The sequence below is a fragment of the Notolepis coatsorum genome (assembly GCF_963971535.1).
Source record: "Notolepis coatsorum genome assembly, chromosome: 14".
Classification (NCBI taxonomy): Eukaryota; Metazoa; Chordata; class Actinopteri; order Aulopiformes; family Paralepididae; genus Notolepis; species Notolepis coatsorum.
This window is the reverse complement of record NC_140178.1, coordinates 112,091,447-112,109,533: the sequence shown is the minus strand read 5'-3', so window position 1 is coordinate 112,109,533 and position 18,087 is coordinate 112,091,447. Positions and strand designations below refer to the sequence as shown.

At 46.4% G+C, this 18,087-nt stretch overlaps 1 protein-coding gene across 1 annotated transcript in view; it reads right to left on the bottom strand.

Annotated features, from left to right (window-relative positions):
• Positions 1 to 3,858: 3,858 nt before the first annotated feature.
• LOC311240715 (uncharacterized protein) overlaps positions 3,859 to 18,087 on the bottom strand; it is a 99,820-nt gene continuing 85,591 nt past the window's right edge. Inside the window, exon 17 of the mRNA XM_084329289.1 lies at positions 3,859 to 5,535. Coding sequence (XP_084185415.1) covers positions 5,171 to 5,535 — 365 coding nt within the window. The 3' untranslated portion in view covers positions 3,859 to 5,170. The remainder of the gene's footprint in view (positions 5,536 to 18,087) is intronic.

Below are 18,087 nucleotides of genomic sequence, written 5' to 3'. Positions count from 1 at the left end.
ATTTATTGAAAAAACCATCCGCCAGAAAAAGTAGTTCCCACAACTCCATGTGGAAGCAGCTTGAAGTGCATCCAACCAAACTAACACATCCAACTGTGTATTATTGGAATGATTGAGAGAAGTTGCCTCATGTGGAAGCAGCTTGAAGTGCATCCAACCAACTAACACATCCAACTGTGTATTATTGGAATGATTGATTGAAAATTTTATTACCAGATGCAGAATGGGTACAATACAGTACGGCTCAATACACACAATTGTTAAGGGAATGCATAGGAAAAAAACGTTTTCTTCGCCCTATTTTTTTATTTATTTCTTTTAGCCTAAACTTAACCAGTTGGAAACCAGGGGTACAGTAATAAAATTAGCAATCAACCAATCAATCAATTCAATAGACCATGCTCACTTAAAACAGCGCTGCTTCTCTCTCAGTCTGACTCCCCCGCTGTTGCAGACAGGAGTGTGTGTGTGTGTGTGTGCGTGTGTGTGTGTGTGTGTGTGTGTCACAGTGTGTGTGTGCGTGTGTGTGTGTGTGTATGTGTGTGTGTGTGTGTGTGTGTGTGTGTATGTGTGTGTGTGTGTTTGTGGGTACGCCAGCGTCGGACAGTGAGAGAGAACGCTGCAGTCAGTAGCAAGAAGGAAGTAGAAATTTAAATCAATCAATTAATCTATCAATCAAACCGCGATTTTTCTTTTGTTCTAGATTGCCTCAAGACCCATCAATTACATCATCCAACATTGTTTAAAGGGCTAACACATTCCCCTTGACAGAATCGCTTCATATTTAGTCGTTTAGTCGCCATTAACATATCCATTTGTAAATATTATTGGCCACCTTCTTGTGATCCGGCGGAGTGATGTGATGTGGGTCGGTTGTGGGCGGGTCCTGGGCCAGCAGCGTGGATTGTTGCCAATAAAGACGTGTAAAATGACTGTTTCAGCCAATCAGAATCGAGAAATTTGCATGCCGTTGTATAAGATGGTTTAAGGACGACATACACTAAGTATTAGTACCAAATATCTGGGAAACCAACTGATGTGGGATTAATAGCCAAGAATGATGGGGTATATATGTATGTAAAACAAAATGCAAGGTAAACTGAGTTTAAAACTTTTCTATATATCCCTGTTCAAGGAAGATATACATATCGTCATTGGATTTTGTACAGGCCAACGAATGTGCGATTACTATTCAAAGAATGACTTAGTCAATAATTGTATATATTCTTCTTTCAGCAAGAACGGTATTTTTGTATTTTTTTTTTAATTTTCTCTTTATGGTTTAGGCCTGTATAAGGGCGATGTACACTGTCTGTGTAACCACCTGAAAAGCCAAACGGTGGAAGATTGACAATCAAAGATGTTATTATTTGTATGTTTGTTTGTGAATATAAATGCAAATAAAAATTGAGTTTAAAAAAAATATATAGTTGTGAACTGAGACAACCCTTATTTTGTTATTTTTGAGTACAGTTACAGTTGTGTGTTCATGCAGACGCATAATAGCAATTTCATTACGAATTGAAAATGGGGGACCCTGATGTAAACAAGTCGAAAGTCTTTCTCTGGTCTGCATCCCCTTAACAATTGTGTGTATTGAGCTTTATACAACGGCATGCAAATTTCTCGATTCTGATTGGCCATTCACACGTCTTTATTGGCAACAATCCACGGTCCTGGGCTCAGGACCCGCCCACAACCAAATCACATAACCCTCCCCGGCTCACTCCGGGAGAAAACAGGATCGCGGACAACAAATGGTTATGTTGAAAGCACCATAACGACTAAATATGAAGCGATTCTGTCAAGGGGAATGTGTTAGTATTTTAAACAATGTTGGATGATGTAATTGATGGGTCTTGACTCAATCTAGAACAAAAGAAAAATCGCGGATTGATTGATAGATTAATTGATTGATTTAAATTTCTTCCTTCCTACTTTCCGACTGCAGCGTTCTCTCTCACACTGTCCGACGCTGGCGTACCCACAAACACACACACACACACACACACTGTGACACACACACACACACACACACACACACACACACACACTCCTGTCTGCAACAGCGGGGGAGTCAGACTGAGAGAGAAGCAGCGCTGTTTTAAGTGAGCATGGTCTATTGAATTGATTGATTGGTTGATTGCTAATTTTATTACTGTACCCCTGGTTTCCAACTGGTTAAGTTTAGGCTAAAAGAAATAAATAAAAAAATAGGGCGAAGAAAACGTTTTTTTCCTATAGGGCAAAGAAAACGTTTTAATAAATTTTCAATCAATCATTCCAATAATACACAGTTGGATGTGTTAGTTGGTTGGATGCACTTCAAGCTGCTTCCACATGAGGCAACTTCTCTCAATCATTCCAATAATACACAGTTGGATGTGTTAGTTTGGTTGGATGCACTTCAAGCTGCTTCCACAGTTGTGGGAACTACTTTTTCTGGCGGATGGTTTTTTCAATAAATCTTCGATTAATGTGTGTTTATTGTATAGAAATAAGGTTGGATGAATCTGGCAGTTGTATAAAAGCTTTACACCACGTGCAGTCGTGATTTGTGACCAATAAACCATGCCTAGGGGGGTCTAACGACCCTCGGCTGCGCCTCGGGCCTAACAACCACCCCTAGGCATGGTTTATTGGTCACAAACCACTCCTGCGTGTGATGTAATGCTTAAGTACTGTACTGTACCCATTCTGCAATCTGTTAATTAAAGTTAATTAAACTATCTTCCATTAGTTGGATGTATGGCCTCTGCAAGGTTGTGTGCAGCCATTTGTTTTTGTAACATCTGCTACATCTGTCCCACATGTTCTTTGCAGCTCACAGTTGTTAGTTCTGCCCCTCTTGACTGTGACAAAAAGGTTTTGAACAAACTTAATGTCATAGCTTGTATTTGATGATATTCTTCTTTGTTATTTACTTGAATGGTTTGATCATTGATTGATGGAGTAATATGGGGTTCTGATAAACTAAAATTATTTGTTAAAATAACATAAGCTAACATATATTTTTACATTTATGCAAATGCAATATGTATAACTTGAATAAGTAATAAATACAGAAACAACATGTTTAACAATATGTAAATGTGTAGCTACATTTATTTTACATTACATTAACATTTATACGGTCTTTGGCCCTTTGAGGGCAACCATAATGCTGATGTGGCCCTCTGTGAAAATGAGTTTGAGACCCCTGGTTTAGACATTAAGACTCGCATAACGTTAGCTAGCTATCTCCGGGGTTCCCTCGTATTGTCGTTTTGATTCGAACGTGGCCGCGAGGCGTGTATATTTTCCCAAACGCAGTTTCACCGAGGCGATGACGTCGTCACGTTTAGCTTTGATTGGTCAATCGGTGGAAACGTTCTGGACTGGCCCGCCTCCAGAGCGGCAAATTTGAAGACGCTAGACTACTTCGCTGTCAAACGGCCCTGCGTTAAGGTGTGGGAACCCCTTTATTAAGCTCGAATCTTATTGGCTAATAATTGGTTCTGGAGTCCATAACCATGAATCACATGGTGGACGCTTGAAAAAGACACCCCCCCCCCCCTCCCCTCTGCTCTCTATTCTGCCTGAGCTGCAGTGACTGAAGCTGCAGTGAGCACAGAGTGACTGCCAGCCTGCCTCAGTGAGTCTGACAGTGTTAGAGAGAGTGAGAAGAAGAAGAGGGAGAAAAAAAATTAAATATAACACAGAGATGAAAAATAAAGATTTTTTATTATTATTGTAAACTATATAAAAAAAAACTTTTTTATTTTTTACTATTCATATTTTTCTGGGCTTCCAGGAAGATTCGCCACTGGTACCAAGAGGTAATTAACATGTCATTTTAGCAACAGGTAACTTCATATAGGCCTAGGCCTAGAGATTTCTACAATGGCATGCAAATGTATTGATTCTGATTGGCTGAAACCTGTCGAGCAACTAGAGTCTAAACAGTCCACCCTTGAGTCTAACCCTCCCACAACCGCATTTCTTTAATTACCCTGTTTATTTTATAGCAATAGGGTTGGGTGGCTTGGCTGTAGAAAAGCATAAGACCACTTAAAGTCGTGGGTTAGACTCTTTAGATCACGCCTAGGGGGGCCTCTAACAACCACCCCTAGGCATGATCTAAAGAGTCTAACCCACTCCTCCTCGTGATCTAATGCTTAACACGTTCAGAGCCCAAGCTTAATTCCTTTTTACCGCCTTGAATGCCCAGCACCACTTCAATGTTAGCGCTAATATCGCCTAATCTATGTTTTAAATTATGGCTATGTGTCTAATCTGCCCGTCGCTTATCAAAGACTCATTTTCCAGTCAACATTGTCAAAGCGGATTGTTTTTTTACCGGTTCATTTCAGTTTTCTAGCATTTTGAAAAGCACTTGTTTTCACGGAAAAAAGAAGACATTCTATGATAATCGCCCTTTACTGGAATATTCTAGAAAATTGTCATTTTTCGGCCTATTTATGAATCGTTTTCAAATAAACGCTAGATTATAGATAGTATATGTGTACGCATACACGCTCGTGCCGCAAGCTGAAAATCGATTCTCCTAGTTCTGGACCGCTCGCACAGTCAAACAGCCTGGGGGACACATATGGGAAACGCTTATATCTCCGTGAAAACGAGTCCGATTATCCTAAGACTGGTAACATAGATTCCTTACCCGAGATCAGATGGTATCCAAATGGATTATTCCAATTCCTGATCGCCATTCGAAAAAAATCGATCCTTTTATTGATCCCACCGTATACTGTAAAAACACATAATCCCCGCTGCTCTGAGGCTCCAGAGTGAAGCTGATCGACGGCGGTTGCATGAGTGAGAAGTAAAATGTGGAGTCCGGGTTTTTTTTTTCTCATTCATTTTCATTGAGTTCAATCCAAAAGGGTGAATTACAATCTGGGAGACGATAGGGGGCGCTTTTTTCACATCCGAGCGCCTGGGGTGGCTGAATTTCCAACGGTAGACTCGGTTGATGAAATATGAATTCAGATCGCTAATAAAAAAAAAATACGAGAAAAACCGAATATTCTCGTGATGGGCATTCAAAGTGTTAAGCAGCCTACGTAGGTAGGTTTAGCAATAGGTAACCACATAACAGATATTTAAAAGGTAATTAACAGGCATGTTCTGCAACATATATCCACTCTTGAACAATGAAAAACTATGAGCTTCAATGTTTTTTTGCCCCACTAGTGTTCAAAGCCACCGACGCGCTCAGGTTGTGTTGCTTCCCAGGTCGCCCAGCTGGAACTCGCCTCCTTGAGCCGGCTGGCAACTTCCTGCGTGCGACTGCAGTTGGCTGGCAGCCAATGATTGGGCCTTGACGCCTTGCAGCCGGCTGTAATGTGGCAGCCCTCGTCGTCGACAGGCTCCCGGACTTGCCGTATGTGTGGAGGGCTGACAACATTGCGGAAGGGTTTCTCTTCAGCAGCAGATACTGTTTTGACATGGCCTTGAATCCAGCAGTGAAGAGGGGGTCCCGGCTGCGTCGCCTCATGTCTGAGATCACCTCCGCGAGATCAGAGTCGTCATCATCTGAATGTGTGACAATAAGAAGGGAATAGGTTTATTTTGAATGTGTATGCTGGTATTGTACATGCAGTATAGTATAGGTAATAATTACCATTATGCACATTGCTCTCTGCTGAACCAAGGAGAACTAGAATGGTCTGTCTGTATGGTAGTCACAGGGTTTGAACAACTTCAAGGATGTACATCCTTCATATTATTATATCCTATTTAACACTTGTGGCTGGAGTAGGGAATCCTACATAGTTAAACTAGTGTGTGTGTGTGACTGTGTGTGTGCAGTGGCGTTGCGCAATATTTCGGGGCTCCCCCGCAGGTCGGACCATGGGGCCCCGCCCACTCCCCTAAATCAATAATAAAGTGACATGGGATAGACATCGCGGCCACTTAAAACTTTTTTTTTTAAATGTTTATTTTTTCAGGCATCATTCATTGACAAATACAAGTGGCTTTGTATTTTTTGTAACATGAAGGTATTGTAGAACGTTATAGCCATATCATAATTTGAGTTCACACAACGGAACGGTTCACATAACATAATTCTGTATAAAAGAAAAGTAGTCTTAAATTTTTTTTAATAAAAAAACACATCCTATAGGCTACATAGTAGAGGATGCAGTCAGGAGCTGCTTTCTATTGTAGTAGGCCTATTATTTTATACGAGTACGTCTCCTGGCATTCTTCTGGGCAAAGTCCAACACTAAATCTAGTGTCGGCTCTCAATACTAGAAACGTTAATAATAATAATAGCTTCATTTTATATAGCGCCTGTGACGGCCACACCATTTGCCGCACATCAGCACTAATGTCGGTAACCACTACACTCCCTTTCTTTCTTTTCATTTTGTCCTTATGCATTGTTAACATCCATAATACCCATACACAAATCAAATAATGACACCACACATTATTATTGTTTCATATACCATACTTCCATCTTTATTTGCATTATGATATATTACAAGGTCCTAAGTTAGTGCACACTTAGTTTACATTGTTTATCATAATTGTTTGCTCATGCCGTTTCTGTCTTACATATTTGTTTGGTGTTCCGGGCGGTGCTCTGCTCTTCCTGGTGGCAACTGGCAAAGGACCAGTAATTGGAAGAGGCTGGATTTAAATACCAGGGCCCTCATGTATCAACCTGACGTACGCACAGATATGTGCTTAAGCCGTGCGTACGACCATTCCTAAGCAAAGTGTGGGATTTATCTATTTGAACTTGTGCTTGACTTTGTGTGTATATTTAAGCACAGGTCGGACCATGCGTAGTTGGCGCCCGGTGGTAGAATATTTTTACAACGCGGAAATAAGCACCGACTGCGCTCCGCGTAACTCAACCCGTTATTATTTTGCGCATATATTGCAGAAATACGGGAACATTTTGATTATATTTAAAAGGCTTTGCCATTGTTAAACGTAATAAGTGGAACCCCGAAGCTGTAAGCAGAATACAAGTCATATGAACACCCACGATATAAACGCATTGCAACGAGAACAGACAGAGGTTATTTGTTGAGTGTATGTGTATACAAAACCCTTGCAATAAATGTGTCTTAAATGAATGAAAAGCATACATGCTCTGGACACAGAGTGTTACAAAGGGTCAGATTAAACCGAATATATGTATTTATTGATTGATATATATTGCATAATATTTGTATATCGTTTGATATCCCTTGTGTATTCTTTGTACATATACACGGAATATCCCTTTAACCTAGTAGCCTACAGACCATAATATTTCGTTCTCTTATTGGATAGCGTTCCACCAGCGCCAGTGTCTTACCCCCAGAGTCGAGTTCAAAGCTACCGTCAAGGCTTGTCTGTACATGCCCGGCTCTGCCCAGGACTACGAGACAGAGGTGGGGCTGGTACTAGTTTGTTCGCCCAACATATAAATATGGCGCAGGTGAATACAGAAGTAGTTCAGTCCGCAGTCCGTTCAGTTCAGTCTTAGTAACAAGTGAAGCCTCACCCACTATGCAACGTGCGGAGAAGTAGGGCTCGTATTGCCCCAAGATAGAGTCTTGTTTATCCTAATACGTTTGTTCAACGTATCGTTCGCTCCTTACTAGTAAAAGCCTTCATCACGAGTCAAAGACCAAGTGAAGTGAGCAACAGTGTGTCTAAATAGAGCACTTATAGCCGCGTGCGAATAGGATAGTAAAGTATCAGGGCTTGGTTGGATAACGTCAAGTTCGACTTAGTTGATGTGAAGTACCGCGCACCGGAGGATCTACACCGGTGATTGCAGAGCCCCTTTCCGGCTGGAGTATTACTATTATTGCTTTGTACCAGGCTGGTGGAGAGGATAAGAATCGTCTACACCCACTGCTGTGGGATCTACCGTGAGGACCATCATTCGAGCCCGTCTCTATTGGAGAGGCTGACCGGCTTCCACCTGTGCTGCGCGCACACTGGGATTACAGCTGCCTTTCGTCTGCCGAGCAGGGAGTAATATACCGCCTCCCATAGCAGGAGCCTATATTGAGTCCCCGCTGGCACCAGACTTTGCATTAGAGCATTGCCTCCCCCTGCTGGCTTACAACCGGTGGGAACCCTCTACCAGTATTCCCTGCTACCTTACCAGAGTACAATAGATATAATTCCTAATATTCAGGTTGTATTCTTATTTCATGCGTAACCAGAGAATGAACATTCATTATTGATTTGCCTACGCACATTCCTTTGCCTTACAAGTGCATTCAATTAAAGTATATTATGTATTCTTGCTGCTAATAAATACTTAAAGACAACTTTGTGTAGAACCGATTCATTGTGGGGAAGTGTTCTCATCATATACTCGTGTACGGTATGGCCAGTATAATGTACATAAGACGGTAGTGGTTTAATGATACCATACTTGATTAATACAGTCAGGGAATTGTACCCCTCAGTTACAATTGGTCCTTCGAGCCGGAGAAGAATTAGCGTAATATTAATATAATATTAATATTAACATGGCCGATGATGAACACTCCACAAACGGTTCTCCTAAGCTAGATCGCCCGCAGCGCAGACGGCAGCCACCTCCCTATCTAGAGGCATACACTGTCAGTCCAATACCTAGCTTTAAAGGGAAGTTAAATACGGATAAAATAACTAAAGCGGATAGTAAAAGTATGCCAAACCCTAACGACCAGGCTACCCCGCCAGTAGAGACCCTAGTGGGTTCTAACGTAACTGACCAAGCTCACGGGGGGGACCAGGAGGGACATGACATGACTTTACCCCCGACAACGTCGACGAGGTAGTCCCCGGAGAGCTCCAGGATAAAGAAAGCCCTCCCGGGACGGAACCCGACCCACCACAAGAAGAGACGCGCACCCAGGAGATGGATCTCCTCGGTACGCGACAGGAGAACGGATCTCCAACGAGTACTGCCGGGAGCCGATCGCCTCGACCGGCGTCTTCCCCCAGCGAGGCGGACAAGATGCTGGCACAGGCACTCATCGCCACCCTGGCAGCCTCCACCGAACGCGATCGACTTCAAGCGCAACAGACGCGCGAGCGCGAACATTTTGCAGCCGCTTCCAGGCGCAACAAAGGAGTGAAGACGACCGCATAAGACTGGAGACCAGACGCCTTCAGACGGAAGAGAACATTGAAAGAAGCCGCGCCGATGCACAGCACGCCGCCGCCAATGCACAGCGCGACGTCGCAAATGCACAGCTCCACGCCGCCCATGCCAGCGCCAATGCCCAGCACGACGCCGCCAACGCACAGCGCGACGCTGCCCAGGCCAGCGCCAATGCGCAGCGCGACGCCGCCAATGCCCAGCGCGAAGCAGCGCGCGACGCAGCCCATGCCCAGCGCGAGGCAGAGCGCGACCGGCTGCAGGCGGAGCTGATGGACAAACTGGTTGCCATGGCGACACCCCCTCTCTCCGCACGGAGCTCCCGGAGATCGTCACGACAAGGGTCTAGGACACATTCCCCTACCCGACCAAGCGACCCGGGACCCCGCCAACAGGAGGATCCTGTCCACGTCTCCGAGCCCCCTCCCCAGCCGGTCCATACGAGACCCAGCAACCGGGAAGAACCGGACCACGCCGAGAGACTGAACCGAAGACTCCAGGACCTAGCAGAGGAAGAGGAGGAGGAGGAATGTCAAGCCGACCAGCAGCAACGTACCCTGGACCAGGAGGCCCAGTACAGCCCCGACCAGCAGCAACGTTCTCTGGACCAGGAGGCCCAGTACAGCCCAGAAGTCAGCCCCGAGGCCCTGCGCTACAAACCCCCGACTCAACTCACGGGTGAGTTTGACGCACCGCCAGCCCCGAGGAACAGCACCTGGGTACCCGGCCCTTGGTACCCACCAAGTACCAGCCCAAGACGACACGTAAGAGGAGACTCGCCTAGGAGGCCTCTCCCCCAACGCTCACCGATGTGCCAGTCATCCATGGCATCGTACCTTGGCACACCGACGTTCCCGGACTTCACACACGAGAACAGAGCACAGTACACAGAGCTACGAATGTGCTTAGAGACTATGTTGTCCGACGTACCAGATGAACCGTACAAATATGCTATCCTACTGAAGCACCTCAAGGTGCCCAGAGCGCACAATATAGCGCTGGCATATTCCAGCTCTACTACCCCATACACCGCGGCTCTAGTAGCCCTCGACCAACGTTATGGACGCATATGGGACTATGTGATACAGGAGATAAGAGACATTGACCGTCTCCCCCCAGCCAGAGACAACAGAGCATTAGATGACCTCTCTATCAAGGTACAGTCCCTGGTAGGGATGCTGGGGTCCCAAAAGGAAAAAGGGATCTATGAACTGTACGCTAACTCTAATGTAGAGAGGATATTAGAGAAGCTCCCTCCCGCCCGACAAGAGCGCTTTCGGCGGCAGAGAGACCACCGCGACCCCAACGGTCCAGAGGCATCCCTCCTAGACCTATCTGAGTTCCTCGCAAGGGAGGTCAGTAGCCTACGACTCGACACGTTCGTATGGAGTGGATCAAGCCCAAGACTCGGACCTCGGGGAGCAACAGATAACCGCCGGTTGGTGACTGTTATGCACCAAGCCGAATCAGTACCGCAGCACAAGAACCACCACACCCCCTCGACGAAAGAGGACCAGTGGAAGATTGAGTGCCAGTACTGTGAGGGAGAACATCGGCTGTACCAATGCGACACTTTCGGGAAGCTGACCACGGACGAGGTGAGTCAGTGGATCAAGGACCACCGCCGCTGCTTCCGCTGCGCGCGCAGCCACCTAGCAGCTGAGTGCCGCTTGAAGAAGAAGTGCAGCAGGTGCGGTGGCACCCACTTGGAGGTCCTGCATGACATCAACAAGCGTCAGCCAGGACAACAGAGTGGGCCCGTCGCGGTAATGTACCATGCCGAGGCGGTGGCACCAGCACCGAAGAGCCACCAGACCGCTCCCTACTGTACCTACTGCGACGGCGGACACTGGCTGGCACAGTGCGCCGAATATAAGACACTGAACCCCGTCCAAGTTGACCAGTGGCGTGAGGCGGCCCAGGCGGGCGCCGCTTACCGCGCAGGGGCGGACCAGGCGGGCGCCGCTTACCGCGCAGCACGGTGCGGAGCCCACCAGAAGATCCAAGGCAACCGACCAACAGGAGTGCTCCACATTGACCAGCATAGCGGGACCCCCCCGAGTGCTCCTCAAAGTGGTCAGAGTGCTCCTGAGCTATGAGGACAAGGTCCTGGACACTTACGCCGTCCTGGACGATGGGTCTGAAAAGACTCTCCTCCTCGCTTCCGCAGCAGCCCAGTTGGGCCTGCGTGGTGTCAAAGATACCATGACCATACGCACCATCAGAAGGGACCAGAAGACCATAAAAGGTGAAAAGGTCTCCTTCAAGATAGCAGCGGTGGACCAGCCCGAGAAGCAGTATAGTATAACCAACGTCTTCACCAGCCACGACATAGGCCTGTCTCAGTACACCTACCCCATCCCACAGCTGATGGCTAAGTATGTGCACCTACGTCAACTACCTATACCGCTTATCGACGGCGCCACACCGACCCTGCTCATCGGCTCCGACCACGCGGACCTCATTCTCCCAATTGAGGCGGCCCACATCGGACCCAAAGGATGCCCAGTCGCGGTTCGGACCCGACTGGGATGGACGCTCCAGGGCCCCCTCTACGGACTTGACAGTCAACCCACGTCTACACGCTGCCTACACACAAAGGCGAGCGACACCGGCCACTCCCTCGTACAGCAGAGGCTATTGACATTAAGCGAGAGGCCCGTGAGAGAACCGTGGGCACCAGAGGGAGTTCGGAACTCCACCCCCCTCAGCTGCGCTTCAGACGTAGCTGACCTCGAACCCAGCACCCCAAGCGACTCCTTGACGGGGCGGCCGGGACCGGCCCCTCCTCAGACGGGGTACAGAGCAAACAAGAGAAACAGACGGAGGAGGAGGAGGCACAGCCAAGCACAGATCAAAGCAGTCTCAGGCCCGCTTCCTCCTAAGCCCCCCTTCATCCCGTCCAGTCGTCATGACCATAGACCAGTCACTACCCCGAGCTGCGTGGCCGGCCGGCCGCGTAAGCAAAGTGACCACTGGTGCAGACGGAAAGGTCAGAGTGGTAGAAGTGCTCGGCCAAGGGCGGACATACAACCGACCCGTGGCGAGGCTGATAGTCACCAAGGCTCCCCGACTCGCTTAATGACGACCATGACCCCTGACTTTGTGAACTGCCTACCCTCACAACGGACATTGAGTAGTGGACAGTGCGGTTAATCTGTCTCTGCTTAGCTAATTAGGTGGGACTAATTAGGAGGCGGCTGTTACAAAGGGTCAGATTAAACCGAATATATGTATTTATTGATTGATATATATTGCATAATATTTGTATATCGTTTGATATCCCTTGTGTATTCTTTGTACATATACACGGAATATCCCTTTAACCTAGTAGCCTACAGACCATAATATTTCGTTCTCTTATTGGATAGCGTTCCACCAGCGCCAGTGTCTTACCCCCAGAGTCGAGTTCAAAGCTACCGTCAAGGCTTGTCTGTACATGCCCGGCTCTGCCCAGGACTACGAGACAGAGGTGGGGCTGGTACTAGTTTGTTCGCCCAACATATAAATATGGCGCAGGTGAATACAGAAGTAGTTCAGTCCGCAGTCCGTTCAGTTCAGTCTTAGTAACAAGTGAAGCCTCACCCACTATGCAACGTGCGGAGAAGTAGGGCTCGTATTGCCCCAAGATAGAGTCTTGTTTATCCTAATACGTTTGTTCAACGTATCGTTCGCTCCTTACTAGTAAAAGCCTTCATCACGAGTCAAAGACCAAGTGAAGTGAGCAACAGTGTGTCTAAATAGAGCACTTATAGCCGTGTGCGAATAGGATAGTAAAGTATCAGGGCTTGGTTGGATAACGTCAAGTTCGACTTAGTTGATGTGAAGTACCGCGCACCGGAGGATCTACACCGGTGATTGCAGAGCCCCTTTCCGGCTGGAGTATTACTATTATTGCTTTGTACCAGGCTGGTGGAGAGGATAAGAATCGTCTACACCCACTGCTGTGGGATCTACCGTGAGGACCATCATTCGAGCCCGTCTCTATTGGAGAGGCTGACCGGCTTCCACCTGTGCTGCGCGCACACTGGGATTACAGCTGCCTTTCGTCTGCCGAGCAGGGAGTAATATACCGCCTCCCATAGCAGGAGCCTATATTGAGTCCCCGCTGGCACCAGACTTTGCATTAGAGCATTGCCTCCCCCTGCTGGCTTACAACCGGTGGGAACCCTCTACCAGTATTCCCTGCTACCTTACCAGAGTACAATAGATATAATTCCTAATATTCAGGTTGTATTCTTATTTCATGCGTAACCAGAGAATGGACATTCATTATTGATTTGTCTACGCACATTCCTTTGCCTTACAAGTGCATTCAATTAAAGTATATTATGTATTCTTGCTGCTAATAAATACTTAAAGACAACTTTGTGTAGAACCGATTCATTGTGGGGAAGTGTTCTCATCATATACTCGTGTACGGTATGGCCAGTATAATGTACATAAGACGGTAGTGGTTTAATGATACCATACTTGATTAATACAGTCAGGGAATTGTACCCCTCAGTTACACAGAGCATATATCGTGTGGGTGATATCATGACTTGTATTCTGTGTCAAAGCCTAAATCAAAACATCCCCGTATTTCTGCAATCTATGCGCAAAATAATAACGAGTTGAGTTCTAACAAAGAACGTATTACATGCTGGTAGGCTGATAGAGTAAACTATGATATGAATATGAATATGATATGATATAAAGGTATACTGGTCCGTCCGCGAGGATATCGAGGACTCGAGTTGGGGGACCCTGATGTAAACAAGACAAAAGTCTTTCTCTGGTCTGCATCCCCTTAACAATTGTGTGTATTGAGCCGTACTGTATTGTACCCATTCTGCAATCTGTTAAATAAAGTTTTCATTCATTCAGCCATTAAATGCAATTTGAGAATATAGGCTAAAGCGACGTGTCATGTTTCCAAATAAGATTGGCCACAACGGAATGCTTTCTACTTCAATTTGTTGATTAGAATAGATTACCTCGCTCCGTTGAAACTTCACTGAGCTCAGCACACAGACATGATAATAATAATAACAACAATAATAATAGCTTCATTCTACATAGGGCCTTTCAAGAGACCCATGCAAGGTCGCTTTACATAGATGGGGGGGGGGGGAATAACAAAGTAATAAAGATAGTGGACAGACTATGTAAATATGATGATGGGATTCAAGTTCGCGTTTTTATTGATCATAGGCATGCTGTCATAATCAAACATTCTAGAACATTTGTCGTCACAGATCATGTCATAATAGAACAGGCTACATGGCATGGTCCATCGTGATATTGTGTAGACTGTTATTACTGTACCACCCATTGTGACAACAGCCTTGTGAGCTCCCGCACACAAACATGATGGAATTCAGTTTGTATTGATCACATAGGCAGGCTACATCATACATGGCAGTGAGATTCATTGTTCTTGTATATGATCTCGTATTATTGTTTATATAGGCTACCCAATACTGACATCAAAATAGATTGTATGCCTCTAGAAATCATATGCAGCAGGTAGAAAATTTACGGAAAATCCATCGCGATTTGGAATAAAATTGAGGAGAACTTTAATCCCTGGGTATTAATCAAACAAAACGGAAAAAGGCAGTCATATTCCAGCACGGTCTTTATTAGTGTTTGCGCTGCCCAGGCAGCAATGGTTAATAGATATCATATCCGACATCACCGTACGTGTACACGTCTGTCAGCCTGTCTCATAACACGCTTCCCTCGGTTTAGTCCATTTTTCCACATTTCATGGGGGTGTTCCATTACCGTATATGGTTAATCGGGGCGGTTTTGGTATGCAAATACGTGAAAGTGTGCACGAGCCTCGGCGTAGGACCAAGGTGATATTTATCATGACAGGTGTGAGTAGGACCTGTGTACGCACGTGTGATAAATCCATTTTTTTTTTTGCGTGCACACATTCTAAATTCTGTGCTTACGTGTGGAAATAGAACATTTTCTGAGGAAAATTGATAAATGAGGGCCCAGGAGAGGCTTGCCGGGAGATACCAACTCCATGAGAAGAGGGGGGGGGGGGTTAATTAGACAATGATGTTCTACTATGATTTATGTATGTTTTAGCTTGACTCAGCTATTGTCTCCTACATAAATACATAGTGTTCTTCAAACTAACTGTTCATTATAAATGATAGATGATCCATGTGTCTGTATTGGTTTGGTCAACCAGTATAAATACCTCCCTCTTGTCTCAGTCTGTAGGTCAGTTTTGTTTTGTACAGTTGATATTTGTGTTAGGTATTTTTAGTTTGTTCTGTTTAAGTTGACCCGAGTTCTGCTGGGCCCAAGAACAGCTTTTTTGTTTATTTGTTATTGTTGCTTTGTTTTTTGTTCCCTGTATTTATATGTTTGGGGAAAATAAACCTTCCTTTGAGCACTCTACCTATGACTCCTCATGTCTAAGCTGTTTGGTCCCTCACAGCGCCTTTCAAAAGACCCAAGGTCGCTTTACATAGGGGGGGAAATAACAAAAGCAACAAACATAGTGGACAGACACAACATAATTTTGTGCTGGCTGTTCGGTGTCTGCCCATCACATCCACCAAGCGTGGAGAATAGGAATAAATTATTGGCAGGGTCTCTCTAAAAAGATTAAAGAACACAAATTCTCTCGCTCTCATTTGGCAGAATGTGTCGTTTATGATACGCGGCGGCGGAAACATAATCCGACCATTGCGGCGCAAATATCATCTGATAGTTTTACGAGAGAGTTGGGGTTTTGGACCGAGGTCCTAACCAGAATAACTGATGTTAGTACACTAACACTGGCCTCTCGCAACTCTGCTTTCCGGAGTCAGTGAGAGAAAATAGGTGATATAGATAGTGGTAATTTCTTATCTATAGAACTTATGGCGCGTTATGCGCACAATTTAAACCATGTACTAAAAAATGTACGGATTAGATTCTAATTCCAATGTAACCTGTAGCCTACTCGTACTGGTTATGGCGAATAAAACGATAGGTTATGTATATAACCTAGTTATATGAGTACTGGCTAAGCGTCCCGCTCTTAAGCCATATCGAGATATACCTCATCTCCTCTACCTACTGTACTACATGAACGAAAAAACAAAACACCCTTGCATTTGACCAGGCCCCGCCCCAGTGGCTTACTACAAGACACCGGGCGTGGTCACCACTCACCCTTCCTCGGGAAGAGTTTTCCATCAGAAAACCCCCAAGGGACCTCAGGGCACGCTAAGAGCGGGACGCTTAGCCAGTACTCATATAACTAGGTTATATACATAACCCATCATTATATACTCGTACTGGCATCCATCCATCTCGATATGGCTTAAGAGCGGGACGCGAGGCCCGACAATTGTACCCCCTGAGGACCCGTAAGCCCACATCAGGGGGGAGGGGAGTCCCGTCACCCCTCCTTCCTAGTGAAGAGGGGGCGGCAGTCAACTCCACCCAAGTGCGAAAAGAGGGAACTAGAACCTCCAAACGCACAGCACAGGCGGGACCACGTGTGACACAACACCTTGCGGTCCACACCCACACATCCCTGCTAACCCACCGAAAGGCGGGAAGCAGGGGAGGTTCCAGACCTCAGAACCGCCTGGGAAACAGAATCCCCAGTCATGTCCATGAGGTAAAACCTTACGAAGGGACGCGGGGAGGACCATGGGGCCGCAGCACAGATGTCCTCCACCGAGGCCCCTCCTAACAGTGCGGCAGAGGCCGCCACCCCACGAGTGGAGTGCGCCCTGACACGTGTAGCAAAGGGCAATGCCCTCACACAACCAATAGGACAGGCGCTGCTTCGACAGTGCCTTACCAGTGCGAGAGCCACCGTAACAGACAAAAAGCTGATCGGTAGCCCTGAGGTCCTGAGTCCGGCTGAGGTAAAACCCCAAAGCCCGGACTGGACATGACAGGTGAAGGCTCGCCTCTAACTCACTAGCGTGAGGAGGCGGATGAAACGCCTGAACCACAATATCCCTGGAGCGAAAAGAGCTCCGGATATTTTTTGGCACGAAGACTGGATTAGGCCTCAGAGTGGCACCGCTATCAACACGAATAGACAGCACAGAGCTCACCCACGCGCTTAGCGGAGGTGATGGCCAGCAGGAACACAGTCTTGAACGACAGCTGTTCCAAAGGCGCTCGCTCAAGAGGCTCAAACGGGGCCTCGGACAACCGACGAGGACCAATTGAAGATCCCAACTCGGAGCCAGAGAACGTTTCACCGGCTTAAGGCGCCGAGCGCCAAGCAGGAAACGCTTCACAAGAGGGTGGCTGAACAACGCAACGCCCTCAAACCCCTCATGACAAGAGGATATAGCCGCAGCATATACCCTCACCGTCGAAGCCGACAGTCTATCAAGGATAGACTGAAGGAAGGTAAGGACAGCGTCCAGGGGGCAGGACACCGGGTCCCGGCCCCCCACCTTACACCACTCTTGGAAAATAGGCCATCTATCCGCATAAAGCACTATAGTGGAGGGAGCATGCGCGTTCCGGATGGTGTCAACCATAGAAGGGTCCATCCTCTCCAGACTCACCCTCTCACCAGCCAAACCATCAGCGGCTGGCCCAGCACAGGGAACTGCCACAGAGACCCGTGCGCTTGAGAGAGCAGGGCTCCAGACTAACTTTTTTCACCACCGTCCCAAAACCGTCCCGAAATACAATTTTAACCGTCCCAAAGTTAATGTAACCGTCCCAAAAATCAAATGTAGTTTCTTTACTTTGGTTTTGTCGTCTATAGTTGTTATTGCCATAAGAAACACCATTCAGAGAAGGGGAGAATAAATTGATTTAGTCAAAAGGCTCCCATGGTGGAAAGATTTCACAAGAATAATTATGATTAAAAATAAATGTAAAAAAAAAAGTGTTTAACAAGGTGCTAGTATAGGGATATTTGGTCACTGTCAACCAATTGGAGCCATCTTGATTATTCCTTCCATAGGAAAATATATTTAAATGTATTTGTATTTTATTTCGTT